The sequence below is a fragment of the Hyposmocoma kahamanoa genome, unplaced genomic scaffold, assembly GCF_003589595.1.
Source record: "Hyposmocoma kahamanoa isolate Upper Pololo Valley unplaced genomic scaffold, ASM358959v1 237, whole genome shotgun sequence".
Taxonomy (NCBI): Eukaryota; Metazoa; Arthropoda; class Insecta; order Lepidoptera; family Cosmopterigidae; genus Hyposmocoma; species Hyposmocoma kahamanoa.
This window is the reverse complement of record NW_020653754.1, coordinates 1094535-1112326: the sequence shown is the minus strand read 5'-3', so window position 1 is coordinate 1112326 and position 17792 is coordinate 1094535. Positions and strand designations below refer to the sequence as shown.

The window sequence follows — 17792 nt, the reverse complement described above, 5'->3', positions numbered from 1 at the left end:
AAAGCTGCTCCGGAAAGCTCAAAAAAAACAACAAACTTTATAGAATATTTTTATAACATTTTCTAAGGTCCTAAGAATTATAATCCCTTTGTCTCCTAAATCGATTAGAATCGAGGAATGTGTTGCATTAAGTGAACATCACTAATTGTAAAATTTGACCAAGACATGACGAATCGGCCGTACCACGAAACTGAACACATAATACGAAAAAGTACCGTTCGTTCCATATTCATGACCTACTAAATAAGGACAACAAGTGTACCGCACCAAGTAAAAGCCGCAACGTATAAGCAGTAAATGACGCGGCGCACACTCGTTTGCATAATTGTTTTCCTGAAATTTACTGATGATTTCGAGTGATCTTTAACTACAATAACGACCGGGCGCGTTCGTTAAAAAAAAGCAGTGGAGAAAAATTAATTTTCATAGATTCTCACAGTGGCGCTATGACAAAAAAGTCGTTATAAACCAGAAACAAAGACCGCAAGAAGCACTTAAATAATTCGTAAGGTTTACAGCTCGTTTGTTCGTTCCGTAGCTCATTTGGGAGGGCGTTAGATCGGATTGAAGGGATTTTTCTTAGTGTTCGATCTTTGGCTCGAAACATAAAACTCCGATGCGACGTCGCATCGCAGAAATCTGAGCGCACACGACGCATCGCAAGAATCTGCGAATTGCTCCTCGTCGCTCATTTGTGTGTTTTTCCTATATTTTCTTATCAATAACAGTAGCGCAACACTCCTTTTACGATCCATGTCGCTACCTAGTGTAAAAAATACGTTCAGTACGATTAAAGATCGTCTAAGGAATGGTTACCCGAACCGTGGCACTGAGATGCCTTGCCGCAAGAAATCGCATCGCATCTATTCGCGTAGTTTTCTGCGTTGCGAATTCCCATCGCGCAGTTTTGTGTTTCGACCCTTAATATTACTATGTATATCCTTAATATTATGTATATATTTTATTACGTTAATCTAACCGAATAACTTGTTTGTTGCGAAATGTTTACTTCATAGGTAATTTATGATATTATGAGAAAGTATTATGTATGTACATAGGCACTATTTGCGTAACGTGGATTATTCCATTCATGGAAATCTGAAATTTCGGTCACGATTTGCCTAAATAGGCTTTTTATGTAAAGTAGCCAAGCCACTAAATGGGTAGTGGTTATCGTCGCCCATAGACATCTGCAACATCAAAGATGCTGCCCACGCGTTGCCAATATTCGAGAGCCCTGTTGACTCGCTTTTTGATAAACCCCATGTCATACCGCGAAAGAAATACTTCAGGAGGGAGGCATTCTACATGTTGCACGTTTAAGGCAGGAATAAACGTGATGCCCGCGTGATTTGCCATGCCAAGCATCAAAGACATTGATAAAGATAAAGGATACGCTGTACTGTTTTGACAAGAACGTGACAGTGGCAACAAATTTGAAATGTGGACCACTATTACGTCTCATGCACCCTCAATTTTTTTGCTGACATTGGATTATACCACTCCTTCACATCACATCTCTTCGAGTGAAACACTGCGGGTAGATAGATAGAACACTTTGAGAAGCATCAAGCTAAAATATGGTCGGATGATTTCGTATCACGTTGAATAAGTGGACCCTATTCGCAACTGGACACACGGCTATTGTCAATTGTTACTCTATTGCCTTTTATTAAATGTAATCTTGATACGATACGTACAACAATTTTCGTAGTTTATTTATTTGTATTTGTTTTTTAGGTAATAAAAATCTTTCTAATAAAGACTTCGAGAGGTATAATGTGAGATCGGTGAAAGAAAATCGATGCTATTGCCCCATATACCTGCTACTAAAACACTTTTTTGTGTTTTTTTTAAGATATCAAGTGGACGAACAAGTTGTGCACCTGGTGGTAAGCGACAGGCCTATCCATAACAGTTGCAGTGCCACTAATAGCTTTAAATCCCAAAATTCTTAGGGGTACTGTCGTTGCGCCCACCACTCTGGACATAAGTTGACAAGTCGCATGTGCCTGTAATTTCACCAGCACACTTATTCTTCTAAACCGGAACGCAGTAATGGTCACATTATTGCTTGTCCGCAGAAATAGGTAACTTACTAATTTGCCTAAACTGTTTTAATGACCAGGTCTAGTCGGAGAACGGTTGTTTCTCAATTTAGAGACCGACGGTTCAAGTCTCTGTGGCAGCATGTACCTAAGTATGATATATTTAAACATTTAGTAGCTGTAGAGTTCCTTGTGAAAGAGTTTGTCCAGGGAAGTATTACCATAACTGGCTCCGTGGCCGAACGGTTACCATGCCGGACTGCCACGCAGACGCCCCAGGTTCGATTCCCGGGCCGGGAGAAATATTTGCATGGCCTACATTTATTTCTCTCGTGACTTTGGGTGTAATTTGTGGTTGTTTATGTGTATGTCCATGGCACCGCGACACAGGGTTTCCCTAGTGGGGCTATGTTGAGTGTGTGCGTTATTATTAACTATTAACTAACTATTAACCATTGAGTTTTGATATTGAAGGATAAGGGTGCTGGTGAAATTTCACGTACATGGGACTTGTCAACTTATGTCTCAGGGTGTCTCAGGGCGTAGTGGCAGTGCCCCTTAGATCTTTCTGATTTAGAGAATGGGGTACTGCAACTATCGAGTTCTTAAGTTTTAGCGATTGTTACACATAGGAATTGAAAAAATTTTTTTCGTATATTTGTTCTTTTCTTAATTTTTAATATTAAGTAAGCAACAAACAAGCATACGGCCCGCTTGATGAAAAGCAGTCATCGTCGCCTATGAACGCCTGCAACACCTGGGACGCCACGAGCGCGTTGCAAACCCTTTAAGACCCTTCTCACGCCCTCTTTGCAGGACTTCATGCTGTATTCCTGCGGGAAAACCGACAGGGACTTCATTCCACAACCTAATTGTACGTGTTTTTTCAAACACACCACGTTTCGGATAAGTCCCATGGTCACGGCTGATTGAGATGGTAGAGTCATCAACTAATTGTGTCTAATGTTAATGAAAATCACCCAATTTTATGTTATTATTACAAAAGTTATTAATTAAATAACTTATTTTTAATAGTTCAGAGAACATTTCAATTTCAGCTACATGTGTTTTACAAAATTATTATATTTTAAAAATATATTTTCTTTATTAAATTTCATTTCTTTTTTCATTTTCATTTTTTTATTTCACTTTCAGTTTACCTGATGCAAAGTGACAATGAGGTCGACGATGGAGGATGCACACATAGATAATGCCTATTCAGCAGGAACAAGTCTGCAGGCAGGGAATTCCATTCCATAGCCGTTCGCAATATAAATGTGGAAGCGTAAAGGCCCATTTAGATTGAGAGAGTTTCACGTCTCGAAGATACGATTATCGAAAGAATATAAAAAACTTTCCTCGTCTAAACATTCGCGATTATCGCCCTTCCACGTGTGCGATAATCGCCTCGCCTTTCAATATTGAACGTCTCCGTGTAAACAGAACTTGAAAGCAAAAATCGTATTTCGAGTTTTTGTGCCAGCCGTTTCTACTATGAGTACAGTGCGCGAGGGTATTTTGATTATCACTACTTTTCTAAGACAAGATTTAAGGAAACGAGAACGAAAAAAAATTTGGGTTTAGAAATGTTATAAAATTTGGAAAAAAAATGTATATTTGTATACACTGCAATGAACTTAATATTATCAGCAGTTCCAAATTTGAATGGTTTTTGCGTCATTTTGATATGTCCATAGTCAATACCGCAGTAATCACGGAATTCGAATGGCATTTCTCGCACTCAAAACGATTCGAACTGATTTGTACGATAATGAACTTGAAAAAATGTCATACGAGGTCGTGACTTGTCCATCCCGTCACTTGTTACCATAAAAAATAATTGTCAATGTTTCGCAGCAACACCTCTCGCTAGAGGTGAATAAAAACATTGTAATGAAGCGTGCACGTGTCGATAAAGTTTTACAACCTTTAAAAAACGTGTAAAGGCCCCAATCAGTTGTTCTTAGAGGCGATCAATGTCATAATAAAATTTATTTCTCTTTGTTACAGGTCTACCCAATGACTTATCAGTGTATTGGCACCAGTACCCTTACCGCCTGGGTTTAGGGTTTTGCAAGCTGCGTGCTTTGATTTCTGAAGCGTAAGTGTTTTTGTATTTGCTACCTGTTGAAGCCTACATAAGTTCAGCTTGAAAATAAATAATTTTGTGTATCTCAACGCAAGAGACGCCATTGTGCTTTTTATAGATTTTTGATTTTGACGTCTAACTTATAACAAAATTATATTACTATAGACCACTGATAGTATAGAAGCGTGCGACCATGTATACCTACCTATAAGTTTTTTTAAATAAAATTGTAGTCAGATAAGTTGCCGTGCTAACGTGTACTCTAGTAGCTTCATAAAGAGAAAGAACGTATGAGACGACACGATGATGTATTCGGTAAAAAAATAGAGGTGAAAGTTTATAGAATATGAAATTTTGAATATATTCTTTAATAACTTTTGTGTAAAAGGAAAACCGACCCCAAAAGTTCGTGGAGTTACATTTATTTACCAAGTTTTATTCAAATCGGATACCGGAAAGTGCGCGAAACCGGATTCGTACCCTAGGTTGCCTTAGAGGAGGAATATTTTCTTCAAATTTAAATGGGATCAATACTGAGGTACCTTCTTTCCAATAAAAAAGAATCATCGAAATCGGTTCACAAATGCCGAAATAATCGCCTAACATACATAAAAAATACGCTCCTTTTTTGAAGTCGGTTTGCCACCATCGAGTATATAACTAGAAATAAAGACGAAATAAGGGCCACCCATCCAAGGCAACTCATCGGGCAAATAGGCCTTATATCACATTTGAACATTAACTCTCGTTTGCACTGAAATCATAAATTAGAAAGATGAAATAGTACAGCGCCAACAACTGACCTATGTGTACGTCCTCTGTATTCCAAAAATATTGTGTATTTATTGTAATAAAGATATTATCTTTTACTATGGGGGGCTGTTCCGTTCAGTGGTGTGGGAAAACAAAACATCTAATTGCAAAACGAACGGAATCACATTTCTTCGTTAATTAAATATGTAATTTTTCAATTTTCGTCCATTATAGCAAAGCTCAAGGTAAACTGGTCGATTTGAAGTGAAACAATTGATGACACATGTCAATTGTTTCGGATTCGGGCTGGCTAATCGGAGCGCAGTTGTCACCGTAATGATTAGGCAGACTAGTTTTCAAACAAATTAAATGACATTTCGTCTCTGTTTCTGGTTATATACTCGGCACCAACGCAAACCGCAAAAAGCCGAGAATAGAAAAAGGAATGTCACCGTTAACAGATGACATTAAGAAAGCAATCACGTAATGACACGTTTACATATAAAATTAACGTCGCGGTTACATTCTCTTTCGTGGGAAATCATATAGATAAACCACATGGTAGAAGACCTGCAACGCGGAGAAATTTAAATTTAATTACCTTCTTAATTAATTCAAAAAGATCGCAATTTAGATTAAATAGCCTTATAGCGATAAAAACAAGCCGTTGCGATATGTATGTTTACTTAGGAAACATTTTATCCTTACAAAATTATATAGGTATTTATTCTGGTACGTATTTGAAATTCCAATATAATAATACGTGTAAAATTTGCCACGTGTAAGGCAATTTCGTGTTCAAATCGAAAAGATTGGGCTGTATATGACTAGAAATATTATTACCTATCACTGAAGCCAAAATTGATATAGGATGTTTAATAACAAAACATTGTTAGGTTATGAAATGATGGCATAGGAAAAAAACAAGAATACAAGAATACAAGATATTTATTCGCTGAAAAATGTAGTTTACAATGGTGTTATATTATATTATTATTAGATCGTACATTTCACCAAAACTTGGCATACGAATATTTTACACAATTCTTATTTCAATCACGCACAGTGGTTAAATTTTACATTTTATGTTATCTATTAAAAAATCATTTATATTGTAGTAGCATTGTGTAACTAACAAATTATGTAATTTTATTTTAAATTGCCTACAATTTAGTTCTTTAACTGCATCTGGTATTTTATTAAATAATTTAGGTGCCAATATAAACATCGTTCTATTGTGAAAGGTGGGGCGTTGTTTTGGCCGTATTTCCATTTTGTTCCTTGTTTTCCTGGGATGTCTGGTTTTCACTAGATTAAAGTTGCCTGGATTTTGTTTTATATAAACACAGGCCTCGTAAATATACATAGATGGTAGGGTTAAAATCTTTAGTTTTCTAAAATAGGGTACACAGCTTTCTCGCTGGCCCACACCAAACACGGCCCTGACACATTTCTTCTGGGTTTGAAACAGTGGTGTAATATGTGTTGCAGCAGCGTTCCCCCAAAGCAGCGGACCATATCGCAAACTAGAGGCTACATAGGCGTGATAAGCACAAAGAGCAGTTTTTTGTGACGTTATTCTCGTCAGGACGTATACGTATTTACTAAGTTTAGTATTTAACTTATTTATATGTGACTTCCAGCTCAAGTGATTATCAAGAGTAAGGCCCAAGAAATTTGTTTCATCAACCTGAGCTACATTTTGTGCATTGTAGGTTATAGTTAAATTTTTTGGTCGTGATTGTGGCATATAGAATTGCATAAACTTAGTCTTGTCCAAATTTACTACGAGATTATTTAATTGTAGCCATTTTATAGTGTCACTTAGTGCATCATTTAAAGTTGATTCATATTCATCAATATTAGTGCATCTCACAACCACAGACGAATCGTCAGCAAAAAGTATCATCTTTTGTTGAACATGGTCTGACAAGTTGTTAATATAGAGAATATATAATAGTGGCCCTAAAATACTGCCCTGCGGTATACCGCGCTCTACAGTTCTAATATTTGATTTGGCTACTTTCTCCGTGTTTTTGTCCATGTATGTAATATGTGTCTCTTGTTGGCGATTCTCTAGATATGATTTTATTAGATCATGTGCTGGTCCTCTCAATCCGTAGTCATATACATATTTTGTCTTATAGTAACTTATGTGACACAAAGTCAAATGCTTTCGTCATGTCCATGAAGATTGTAGATACTGCTTCCCTATTATTGATACTAGCCGATACAGTTGTTAGTAAATCAATTATTGCATAATTTGTAGATTTATTTTTCTGGAAGCTATACTGTTCTAGTTTTAATGTTCCAGATTTTTCTAAAAATCCATAAATACTATTATAAATTATTCGCTCCAATATTTTTGATAGCACTGGTAGTAAAGCAATGGGACGGTAGTTTTCACATATTTCCTTATTCCCTTTTTTTAATAAAGGCTTAATAACAGTAGTTTTTAGTTTCTCAGGAAAAATGCCCTGGGACAGGCATAAATTAAATATGTAACATAAAGGACTCGCTAATTCTTTTGAGCAAAATTTGATAACTTTGCTTGAGATGCCATCATATCCCACGCTATGTGTATGTTTCATGTTTCCGATTATTTTTATTATGCATTGTGGGGTGGTTGGTGTTAAATATATGGAGTTTCTTGATCTTTGTATCTTGTAGTCGTATCTATGGTCTGCATTACTAGCATCGTGTTTTATCAAATCCACAAATGAATCATTAAATAAGTTGGCTATGCCCTTAGGTTTATACACATATGTTTTATTCTTAAGGAATATTTTTGAAATATATTCCTTTTGCTTGATATATTTTTGTTTATTGATTAAATTAACATTTTTATAAATGCTCATTATTTACGCTAGTTAGTAGTAGTTCTGAGAGACGGCCTCCTCACGTAATTGTAATTTAAATTTATGTTGCAAAGACACTTGCAAAGACGTTCCTAACACTAGATTATTTTAATATTTTTTATAAAAAAAAAACTGCTGGAAGCTGAAATAAGACGAAAAAGTGCCATTTTTGACGGCCTTACCCAAGTACGTCTATGTATCTTCACAAATAGAATAAAGAGATCAGTTTCTTTCGTCTGGAAATCCGGAATTCGAAAAAAGTAATTAATTAATATTTGGTGGTTTTTGTGGTTCTCTTTTAGCTATATATAGCTAATATATATAGCCGCTGCTAATACCTTTTATTAGATACAAGCACCCGGCAACTGGAAGCGAATATTCATACAATTGCGGTTGCCGCAACCGGCGACAGTGTTCGACTGCCGCAACCGGCGACTATCTGGATTTCATATGAATTACAGTATGAAAATAGAATATTCACTTCTAGTTGCCGGTTGCTTGTATCCAACGCAAAATGTTTGCTCGGCGCCTCATACTGCTAGTTTTCAAAGAAACCTGCACCTATCGAAATAACTTCTAACGTATTCGTTTCGAATCCAGGAACGACGCGACGGTCCGAAATGTCACAGGGTCACAGGGATCATTTTATCTCTAGGTGTACAAGCGATATTCGTATTTTCTCGGATTCGAATTGGACTTAGTGTACAAGCGAAGTGGGTCCGACTTTTCTAGATCGTGTACTCACGTTCTTACTCCAACTCATCGTCCAAGGTAAAAATGTTGGTAGAAGCCGGCACTCGTGGTTGAAAAATTTGAGGGAATGGCTCAGCTGCAGTACCACCTCGTGCTTTAGAGCGGCAACCTCCAAAGTCAGTGTTACCATGACGTTACCAACCTTCTATAGGAGACGAACCCTAAGAAGAAGTGTAGTATAAAAAATAAACTTTTCAAGTACAGTCAAGAGCACATCAATGTTAACACTTTGGACTTTGGATCGTTCTTACATAGTATAGCAGGACCAAATAGGGTAACTCCCACCTGTTCAGCGCATCAATGCCTACACTTCACTCGGAGCGTAGGGTTGTCACGTTATTATTTAAGTTGTATTACAGACTTTAAACATAATTTAGAAAAATAAGGTATTTATTACAGTATTTTTGTGCTATATTGTCAAAGTCAAATAATCATTTATTCCATAGGTAAAATTTTTACACTTGAAAACGTCATTTGTAAGCTACTGCTCGTTCTGACCTCCCTGAGAGGAACGAGCAAGAAACTCTAGGGATTGCTCTTTTCAAATAAACTTAAATGCTAGACTCTTGTTGTCTTTCTTATCTAAAACATATTCTTCAATTTTGTAATATGACTTTTCAATCAAAATACTTTTAATGTAAGTTTTAAACTTAGGAAATGATAATCTTAATATATTCTCCGGAATCTTGTGGTAAAAACGTATACAGTTCCCCATAAAAGAATCGTTTATCCTAATAAATGTACAACTTTTCTCTGGGAGAAACCCGAGAACCTAAACGGTACACAGAACGAATCGCTCGTTTTTGCGGTTGAAATTACATTTGTCATATCGTCGGGTAATTTTGAAACCTTGTAACTCGTTTTTGAACGAAATTCCTGTTTTACTCCTCAAACGCAATATGGGGTAATTAAAGTTTAAAATATAATACGTAAACAGTTTTTAAGTTATAAAATAAAGATATAATAAATTATTATTAATCATAGATTGTCATATAATTGTTTCTAGTAATTCTGTTTTTTGTGCCCACTCAAAAAGTTACATCATGGATTTTCATGAAGGAGGATGTTTGCGGTTAGCAGACACCCACACACGTTGCGCTACACGTCACAGTCCATACGTATAAAGAAACAAACAGTCTTTTATTACATTATTATCTATGTTAGTCTAATGGGTCAATGTAACTTGAGAATACATAAATTAAAAAAAATGGAAGGTACGAGGCTTACGAATTTAGCGGACGATATGCAATACTTGCATATTGATGTCTTTATACCAGTATCGCGGATTAGCATCCCGATTATGGGAATATAATCTTGAAATAGTAATGAAATGCCAGTATCAATGACACATTTATAAATAAAAAATATAGAAATTTGACAGTTAAAGAAATTAATTACCGAGCTTCAATTCTAAATTAAAGGCGCGTGCGAACCGCTTTATGCAACTCGAATACCGTGCAAGGTTGTGTGAATATGAGCGTCTGTACAAGGCTCGCAACCGGCGTGCATACATACAAGCCGTGTTGCTACCATCGAGTATATAACCAGGAATAGAGACGAAATAAGGGCCACCCATCCCTGGCAACTTTTCAGGCAAATAGGACTTGTATCACTTTTAAATATCAATTCTCGTTTGCACTGAAATCACAAATTAGAAAGCTGAAATGGTACAGCGCCAACAACTGACCCTGTGTGTACGTCTTCGTGTATTCCAAAAATGTTCTGTGTTTATTGTAATAAAAGTAATATCTCTAACTGTTCCATTCGGTGGTGTGGGACAAAAACAGCAAAACACCTAATTACAAAGCAAACGGAATCACATTCCATCGGTAATTAAGTATTAAATATGTAATTTTTAAATTTTCGTCCCTTATAGGAAAGCTCAAGTTAAACTGGTCGATTTGCAGTGAAGTAATTGACGACACCGTGATGACACCCGTCAATTGTTTCGAATTCGGGCTGGCCAATCGAAGCGCAGATGTCACCGTAATAATTTGGCAGAATAATTTTCAAACAAATTAAATGACGTTTCGTCTCTATTTCTGGTTATATACTGGATGGCTGCTATACATTTGTATGGCGTTACACTACTTGTCTTATTATACTATATCAGCACAGTTTTATCTGTAAATAAAATTGTAGTTAATGATGATGTAAATAGGCACTTTTTTGAAGTGCATAGGTATTTGTTCATGGTGTTTTTTTTCTTGCAGGGCAACATACATATCAGTGTTAACAATATCAGCGTTTTCTCTGGAGCGCTACCTTGCGATCTGCCACCCGCTGCACTTGTACGCAATGGCTGGGCTGACGCGGGCCTCCCGGATCATCCTCGTGCTTTGGATAATATCTATCGTCTGCGCCTCGCCTTTTGCCGTGTACAGCGATATCAGCTACAGGGAATACCCGCCAAGTAAGTTGTACTTGATGTAACAAAGCCACTTCAGCAAAATAACAAACTTTCTATGTCCCAATTTTGATTTTTTTTTGAAACCACTTTATCATTGTAATTCCTTTGAAACTCTGATTGAGGTTTAAAAATATATAAATCGACAAATCCGTACAACGACGGCCTATGCATAAGATTGCTTATTCTCAGAACATTGTACATTTCGTTTGTTGTTCTTCGCTGTGGGTATCAGATCGACTGTTGTTCGATTTTATATTTCCAAAATGAAATAAGATAGATAAAAAAATTCTGAAAACACCTGACGATTGGCCTTATTCTGAATAACGAGATTATGTATTTATCATATTATCACTTTATAATCACATCAGGGGGTCTACTCTCGATCTCCGTCTGACATCCGTCCGAAACAATTACTGCTAAATAAACAATACTTGACCAAATGAAATGACGCGTCATGCGAATGAAGTTTCATACTGGATACTTGTCTTTTAATTTTGTCGAATATTACTTATTTGACAGTAATTGTTTCGGACGGATGTCGGACGGAAATCGAGAGTAGACCCCCGGACTCTGTTCTTCGGATGAGTCGAAATGTAAAACAACGTCACACATGTTGCTCAGATTAAATAAACCCTTGTGTTATGGAAATCAGAAACAATGACGGTATCATAAAACACTCAAACTCGACATAATACGAACAGAAACATTAGTTTTCTACATTGACTCGACCGGGAATCGAACCCAGCACCTCAGAGACTGACACCATGAAAATTGATGAGCAAGTCACTCGACCACAGAGGTCGTAAAAAAGATTACATTGCAATTGTGTGAGTATTTATTATTCAGTTAAAATCAAGTTGCAATGGCGGTTGATTCTCAATAGGGTGTCAGAAAAATGGCAGTTATGGCATACAGTCATTTAATCAATCACTAACGATTGTTGTCCCTTTACTAAAACTACCATGAGAATAACTATGCATATCTTAATTTTTATCTCGTTCAGCAATTTCTTTTCATATTTGCATTTTTGTCGAGTAGGTTATTACTAGATTACGTCATAGACTTGCCACCGACTTTTTTTGTAATAAATACCAAGTGACGGGACGTAGAAGTCGTCCGCCTGATGGTAAGCGACATGACTATACATTTCTCTACCTAATACTGGTGGCAATTTGAATTATTTAAGTATTCGTGTACACATATTATCGTGAAATATTAAATATTATTTCAGGATTCTACACTCGAATAATAAGTAATACGTCATGACAATATTCTAGAATATTTAAATACCTTATAATAACTGCCACCGAAATTAGACAGAGAAAACTAACCTGAAAATTACCTGATAATTATTAGTGTTGCACATAACTTCGATATCTTCAATGCGAGGTTAAATAGGTGCCTGTGCTCAAAATCAAATTACAAGTGTTTGTTGTGTACCAAGTTGAATTGCTTGCTACAGAGAGAACTTGATATATATCTATCTTTCTTTTTCATTTCATTAACAGTTTATTTCGTCCTCTTTCGCTTGACTTGTTTTGAATCTGGAAGGTTTCCGTGATTGGTGCCCTTGTTTCTCGAAGAGATTACATCTCCTCTTAGATCTGTCTACAGTGAAAGCTTTGTAGGAATTAGATAATTAAGAACGTGACTGTTTACAATTTACAACTCATTTAAGACGTTTATTCACTTAGTTAAAGAAAACCATTTGGATTTAATTTATTGCTTAAGGGTTTTCTATTAAGGGGTCTCTGGGCTCACGCACTTGAAACTTGCCGGAATTGCGGGGTAATTTTCAGGTTAGTTTTCTCTACCTAATTTCGGTGGCAGTTTTTAATAAATGTTTAAATATTGGAGAAGGTTGTCATGCTTCGAAACATGGTAAAACCACGTATATCTTATTATCGTATCGATAGCATACACTACTGTACTTGCTCTCGTGCGAAAGGAGTTGCTAATCCGCGTGGTGGTCTTGCTGATTGTTGCCCAGAGCACGCCAGACGAGAGAAAAGCAATGACACATCTTGCGGGGACGCTCCTTTCGTGCACCCCACTTTTGTAGTCGTGAGAAGTACCACATACATTTTTTTATCTAATAGATTTTTCCAATTTTGTTTATTATTTAGTAATTATAGAGCACCTTGTGAAAGAATTCGTTGAGGGAAGTGGTGCCACCTTATCTATTTCTGCTGCCAAGAAGTAATGGTAAGGGTACTTACTGGTGAAATTATAGTCACATGTCTCAGGTTTGACGGGCGCAGTGGCAGTGCCCTCAAATCTTTGTGATTTAAATATCTAAGTGGTACTATAAATGTTATGGACAGGCGTGTCGCGTTTGATACAATAAAAAAAATCGTACCCCACTTGCTTTGTGAAGCAAAGGAATTTAATAGGAATTTAATAATAAACATCAATTTGCTTGTAAGCTAAATACACAAATTACTTACAATGTGACTAAGTACAAGATCATTATCATAGTACTCGTAAAATAAGAGCAAGAAGGGCAACTCCCGTTTGTTCGACGCGTAAATGCCTACATTTCGCTCGCAGCGTAGGGTTGTTACATTCGTTTATTGAAAAACACTTGAAAGCTTACAGTATTTAAATTACCAAAACGGTAATTAAGTAAGCTGCCGCCGGAGGATTTAAAAAAAAACGAAATTTAAGTTTAACTAATTTATTAAAAACTGAAAACTACAATATAATTATTACGTGCTAAAGCTAATGCCTGGGTTTGATGCTAAAAAATGAGTGTCATGAAAAATTATAAAATACGCAAACTGGGGGAAACGCTGACGTTGGTCTCGTTGCTGCTGCACGTTATGCTGACACTGCTTGCACGCGCTGTTGCGATGTGCTTCTCATTTGGGGCGCCGACATACATGATTTCAGCGATATAATTCCTCCACTCTCAGATCAGCAATTATTTTCCAACTTTCAGTGAAAACATTGGTGGAGGAGATGGTTTCGCATAGATATGATTTCCAGTGGTTTCAGTGGTTTTATCTCGTCGAATGCTGGTCGTCTTTTCAGATGATTTTGGTTCTGTGTTTTTCCAAACGTAGTAGCGGCGAGCCAGTACGGCGAGGGCGAGTACAGCTGCACCGAATAGTATAATGTAAAACGGTATAGTAGTATGGTACAGTACATCAGGAATCGTCTGCAATTGTAACTGAGGCTTGAACATAATCTTGTCTTGAACGGTGTGTAAACTTCTTCGTGAAATGTTGCTTCGTGATATAATAATATTGATTTTTACATAATATCATTGTTTACAACACTACAAAAGGCGCGCGGAGAAAATACGATTTGTTTATTTGACAAAACAGGCAACAGCGCACGGAGGCGGAGTGCAGAATCAGCTAGTCGTCGCATCAGGCATGCACGGTACGACAACGTTGCACGGAGCGCCGTTCAAATCTTGCTAATTTTCTCATACTAATCTTTTGTTTTACGTGTCGCGCCGTAAAGTAATTTCTTTCGCACTCATTGAATTCAGGGGGCTACTCTCGATCTCCGTTCCACATCCGTCCGAAACAATTACTATGAAATAAGTAGGTAATATTCGACAAAATTAAAAGACAAGTATCCAGTATGAAGCTTCATTCGCACCACGCGTCTTTTCATTTGGTCAAGTATTGCTTATTTGGCAGTAATTGTTTCGGACGGATGTCGGACGGAGATCGAGAGTAGGCCCCCAGTACTGAATTTTGTAAACAATTTCGGTTTCTTATGAGCACATCGCCGAACGCTCCACTCAAGGGTAAGTAATGATATACTGTAAAAGAGAAAGATAAATTCCAATTGTACTAATGAACCTTCGTAGTCCAGCTCTAAGTTACTTTTTTTTATTCATATAGATTAATTTTCTTACTAATACACTTTTGTCGAGTGGTTCTAGGTTGATATTGCGTTCTTGTAAATTTCATCAACTTTAATGGAAAAAGCATTGACTTACAAATAAATGGACGTCGGGTCTAATACAAAAACCACGAAAAAAATGTCCCAAGTCAACCTATTTAAACGTAGTGACATGTAAAGGAATATGAAAAAGCTAAAACGTTGAATTTAAATTGTAATGTCATCGCAGTACTGTCTAATTTTGCTTGCTTCGCTGTCAGTCGAACAAACGAAGACTAAAGCGTGAATGACGCTCTGTATACGATTTTAACGCCCTATAAGTTCGGACACTTTTTAGCGCGGACCCGACGTCCATATAATTGTAAGTCAATGGGAAAAAGTTTTTTGTTTACTAAACTTTATTAACTTAATTTGATTAATGTTAAACTGTTGCAATTTAAAACTGTTTTGTCAGAAAAATATATTTTGTTACATTTCGATGTTAAAAGATGTTAATTTTATTGCTGCTTGCCTATTTATTAATTTTATTTTATTTTTTATTATAACCAGGGATCGGAATAGGTAGAGTTTTTTTACCAAAACTTCGACGAATATAGACAGAAAATGGAGACTGCCTTACGACAACATTTTTTAGGGCCTGAGCCCGTTCGGGATTCGGGAAATCACTTAAGGACATTAAAAATTTACCTAATTGGGGACAGGCAGGTACACTATATTTATCTTAACTTTGTTACGCACAGTGAGTCGGATCTGCGATATTGCGGATATTGGATTTTTTTCACGATACCTCTCTAAAAAAATGCCAATTGAGAGATCCTACTGTCCTAATTAAATATTGTCTATATCACATCTATATCACATTTTGCCATAAATCTAATAGTTTAGTAGGAAAAAAATTAAATGTGTATTTTTTGTATGGGACCCTAACCTTTAGTGCCCCATCGTTACAAAGTCTTAGTCGATATAGTCTTGAAATCACCACAGACGTATTATTAGATCTATCTTCTACAGATTTGCACACTACACGCGCGCCCAAACTTGCGTATTCACTACTTATACGCGTCAGAAAATGTGCAAAAAGTGCTCATAAATACGATAATAATAATAACGCACACATTCTACGTAGCCCCGCATTAGGGAAAACCCCGAGTCGCGGGTGCCATGGACACACACATAGACAACCACACATTACACCCAACTCACGAGAAAAATAAATGTAACAAATATTTCTCCCGGCCCGGGAATCGAGTCTGGGACCTCTGCGTGGCAGTCCCGCATGGTAACCGTTCAACCACTGAGGAAGCTAAAATTAGTATTAATTTTAAGTAGTATTAATTAAACAAAAAATTTGTATCGTCGTCTTTGTATAATCGTATTTTTTTGTTACAATTGTTACAAAGTCTAAGTCGATCCAGTCTTTTGCCTCGTATGTAGTTTGTACTTTACACAATTGACCATAAAGTTCAGTACGCTATGTACAATATTGTTACAAAAATTCGCTACCATTCCCTTCCGTCGCAATATAAATTGAGCCTTGGAGGTGGAATATTTATGGGACCAACGCTGAGGTATCCACTTTCCAATTAAAAGAAAGCATCAAAATCGGTTTACAAATGCCGGAGTAATTACGTAACATGCACACAAAAATACATTCGAATTGAGAACCTCCTTCTTTTTTGACGTCGGTTAAAAAAGAAGCAACCCTCCCATTAAGCTACCCCTGGTCTTGTTGCTGGTAACAAGAATGATATGTTATTTTATTAATACTTGTGATTAACGTAATAATAGTTCAGAGATTAACTAATCAAATACAAAATTAGCGACAAATCGGTTAGGTCCACAAAGATAAATTGCCTTGTTCCGGCACTGTACTTCACATGCCCGCATTAAAGGCTACTTGAGACCAAATATAAATGGTCTCGTTATTCAGCTGTCATTCTTATGAGGTGATTACAAAAAAGACTCCCATAAGGGACAAAAGGAAACTTCGCAGAAAGATCTCTTCAATAATGCATCACGTACAATTTATTGGGATTAGGTTGAGAAAATAGGTAGTAAAAAAGCGATTGGAAAAAGGTTTATATTATTGCTATAAGTAAAACATTAATTTGTAATCCGAAAAAAGAATATAAGACAATTTGTGATACACAGCTTTTACGGGAGTCAAATACTGTTGTTGGTAAAAATTCGTAGCACAATCATTAACTGGGACATCGTGTAGCGTAAGAGCTACGTATAGATAGAGCTACGTACGTCATATAGGGTGCTAATAAAATAGGTAAGCATACGTTTGAAGCGAATTAATAATGCGGGTTACTTTTGCAAAACAATGTAATATGTACTCGTTACTTCAAGCAACAACAAAATGCCCTCTGTCGACAAACAAAAGACAACAAAATAAAATAGGCTGTAAATGCTGAATAACAATCCTTTATAGACAACTTTCGTGTGACGTAATCAACTTAAAACTATAACGATCGGAGATTGGTATTAATGCTATTTATATAGCATAATATTACATCTAAATAAATAAAACTTTTATAACAAGTTTTGTCTTGTATTATATTTTTCTTTAAGTGCCTTGCAAATACCTACTTAATATGAATTATACAATAACTGCTCAAGTATCTATAATACCAAATCAATCGTGATATCAGTATGAAGGTTAGTAAACAATCATGGCGTTCACAATAAATAAAAACAAATTTAATTAGTACTTCGAATATTTCAAGAAAAACAAACAAATTTGACAATCTAATAAACTCATTTATATGAATTTGTATAGATTATATGACTTGTAGTAGCAATAGAGCTTCTTGTGAAGAGTAATTTTCAGGTTATAACACAACATAGAACCCTTGTAATAAATGCCAATGACCACCCATTTGAAAGGGCTGTAACCCTAACTAGCCGTGAACAGGTTCACGGCAATGAAACGGAATTTTTCCGGTCCACAAAATTTATTAAAAGAAGTAAAGTTAAAAGGGCTGTAACAATAAAAAGGTAAATGTAAAAAAAAA

At 36.3% G+C, this 17792-nt stretch overlaps 1 protein-coding gene across 1 annotated transcript in view; it reads left to right on the top strand.

The window, feature by feature from the left end:
- The first annotated feature begins 4024 nt into the window (after window positions 1–4024).
- LOC113228706 (neuropeptides capa receptor-like) overlaps window positions 4025–17792 on the top strand; it is a 144017-nt gene continuing 130249 nt past the window's right edge. Inside the window, 2 exon segments of the mRNA XM_026462064.1 lie at window positions 4025–4149; window positions 10715–10914. Coding sequence (XP_026317849.1) covers window positions 4025–4149; window positions 10715–10914 — 325 coding nt within the window.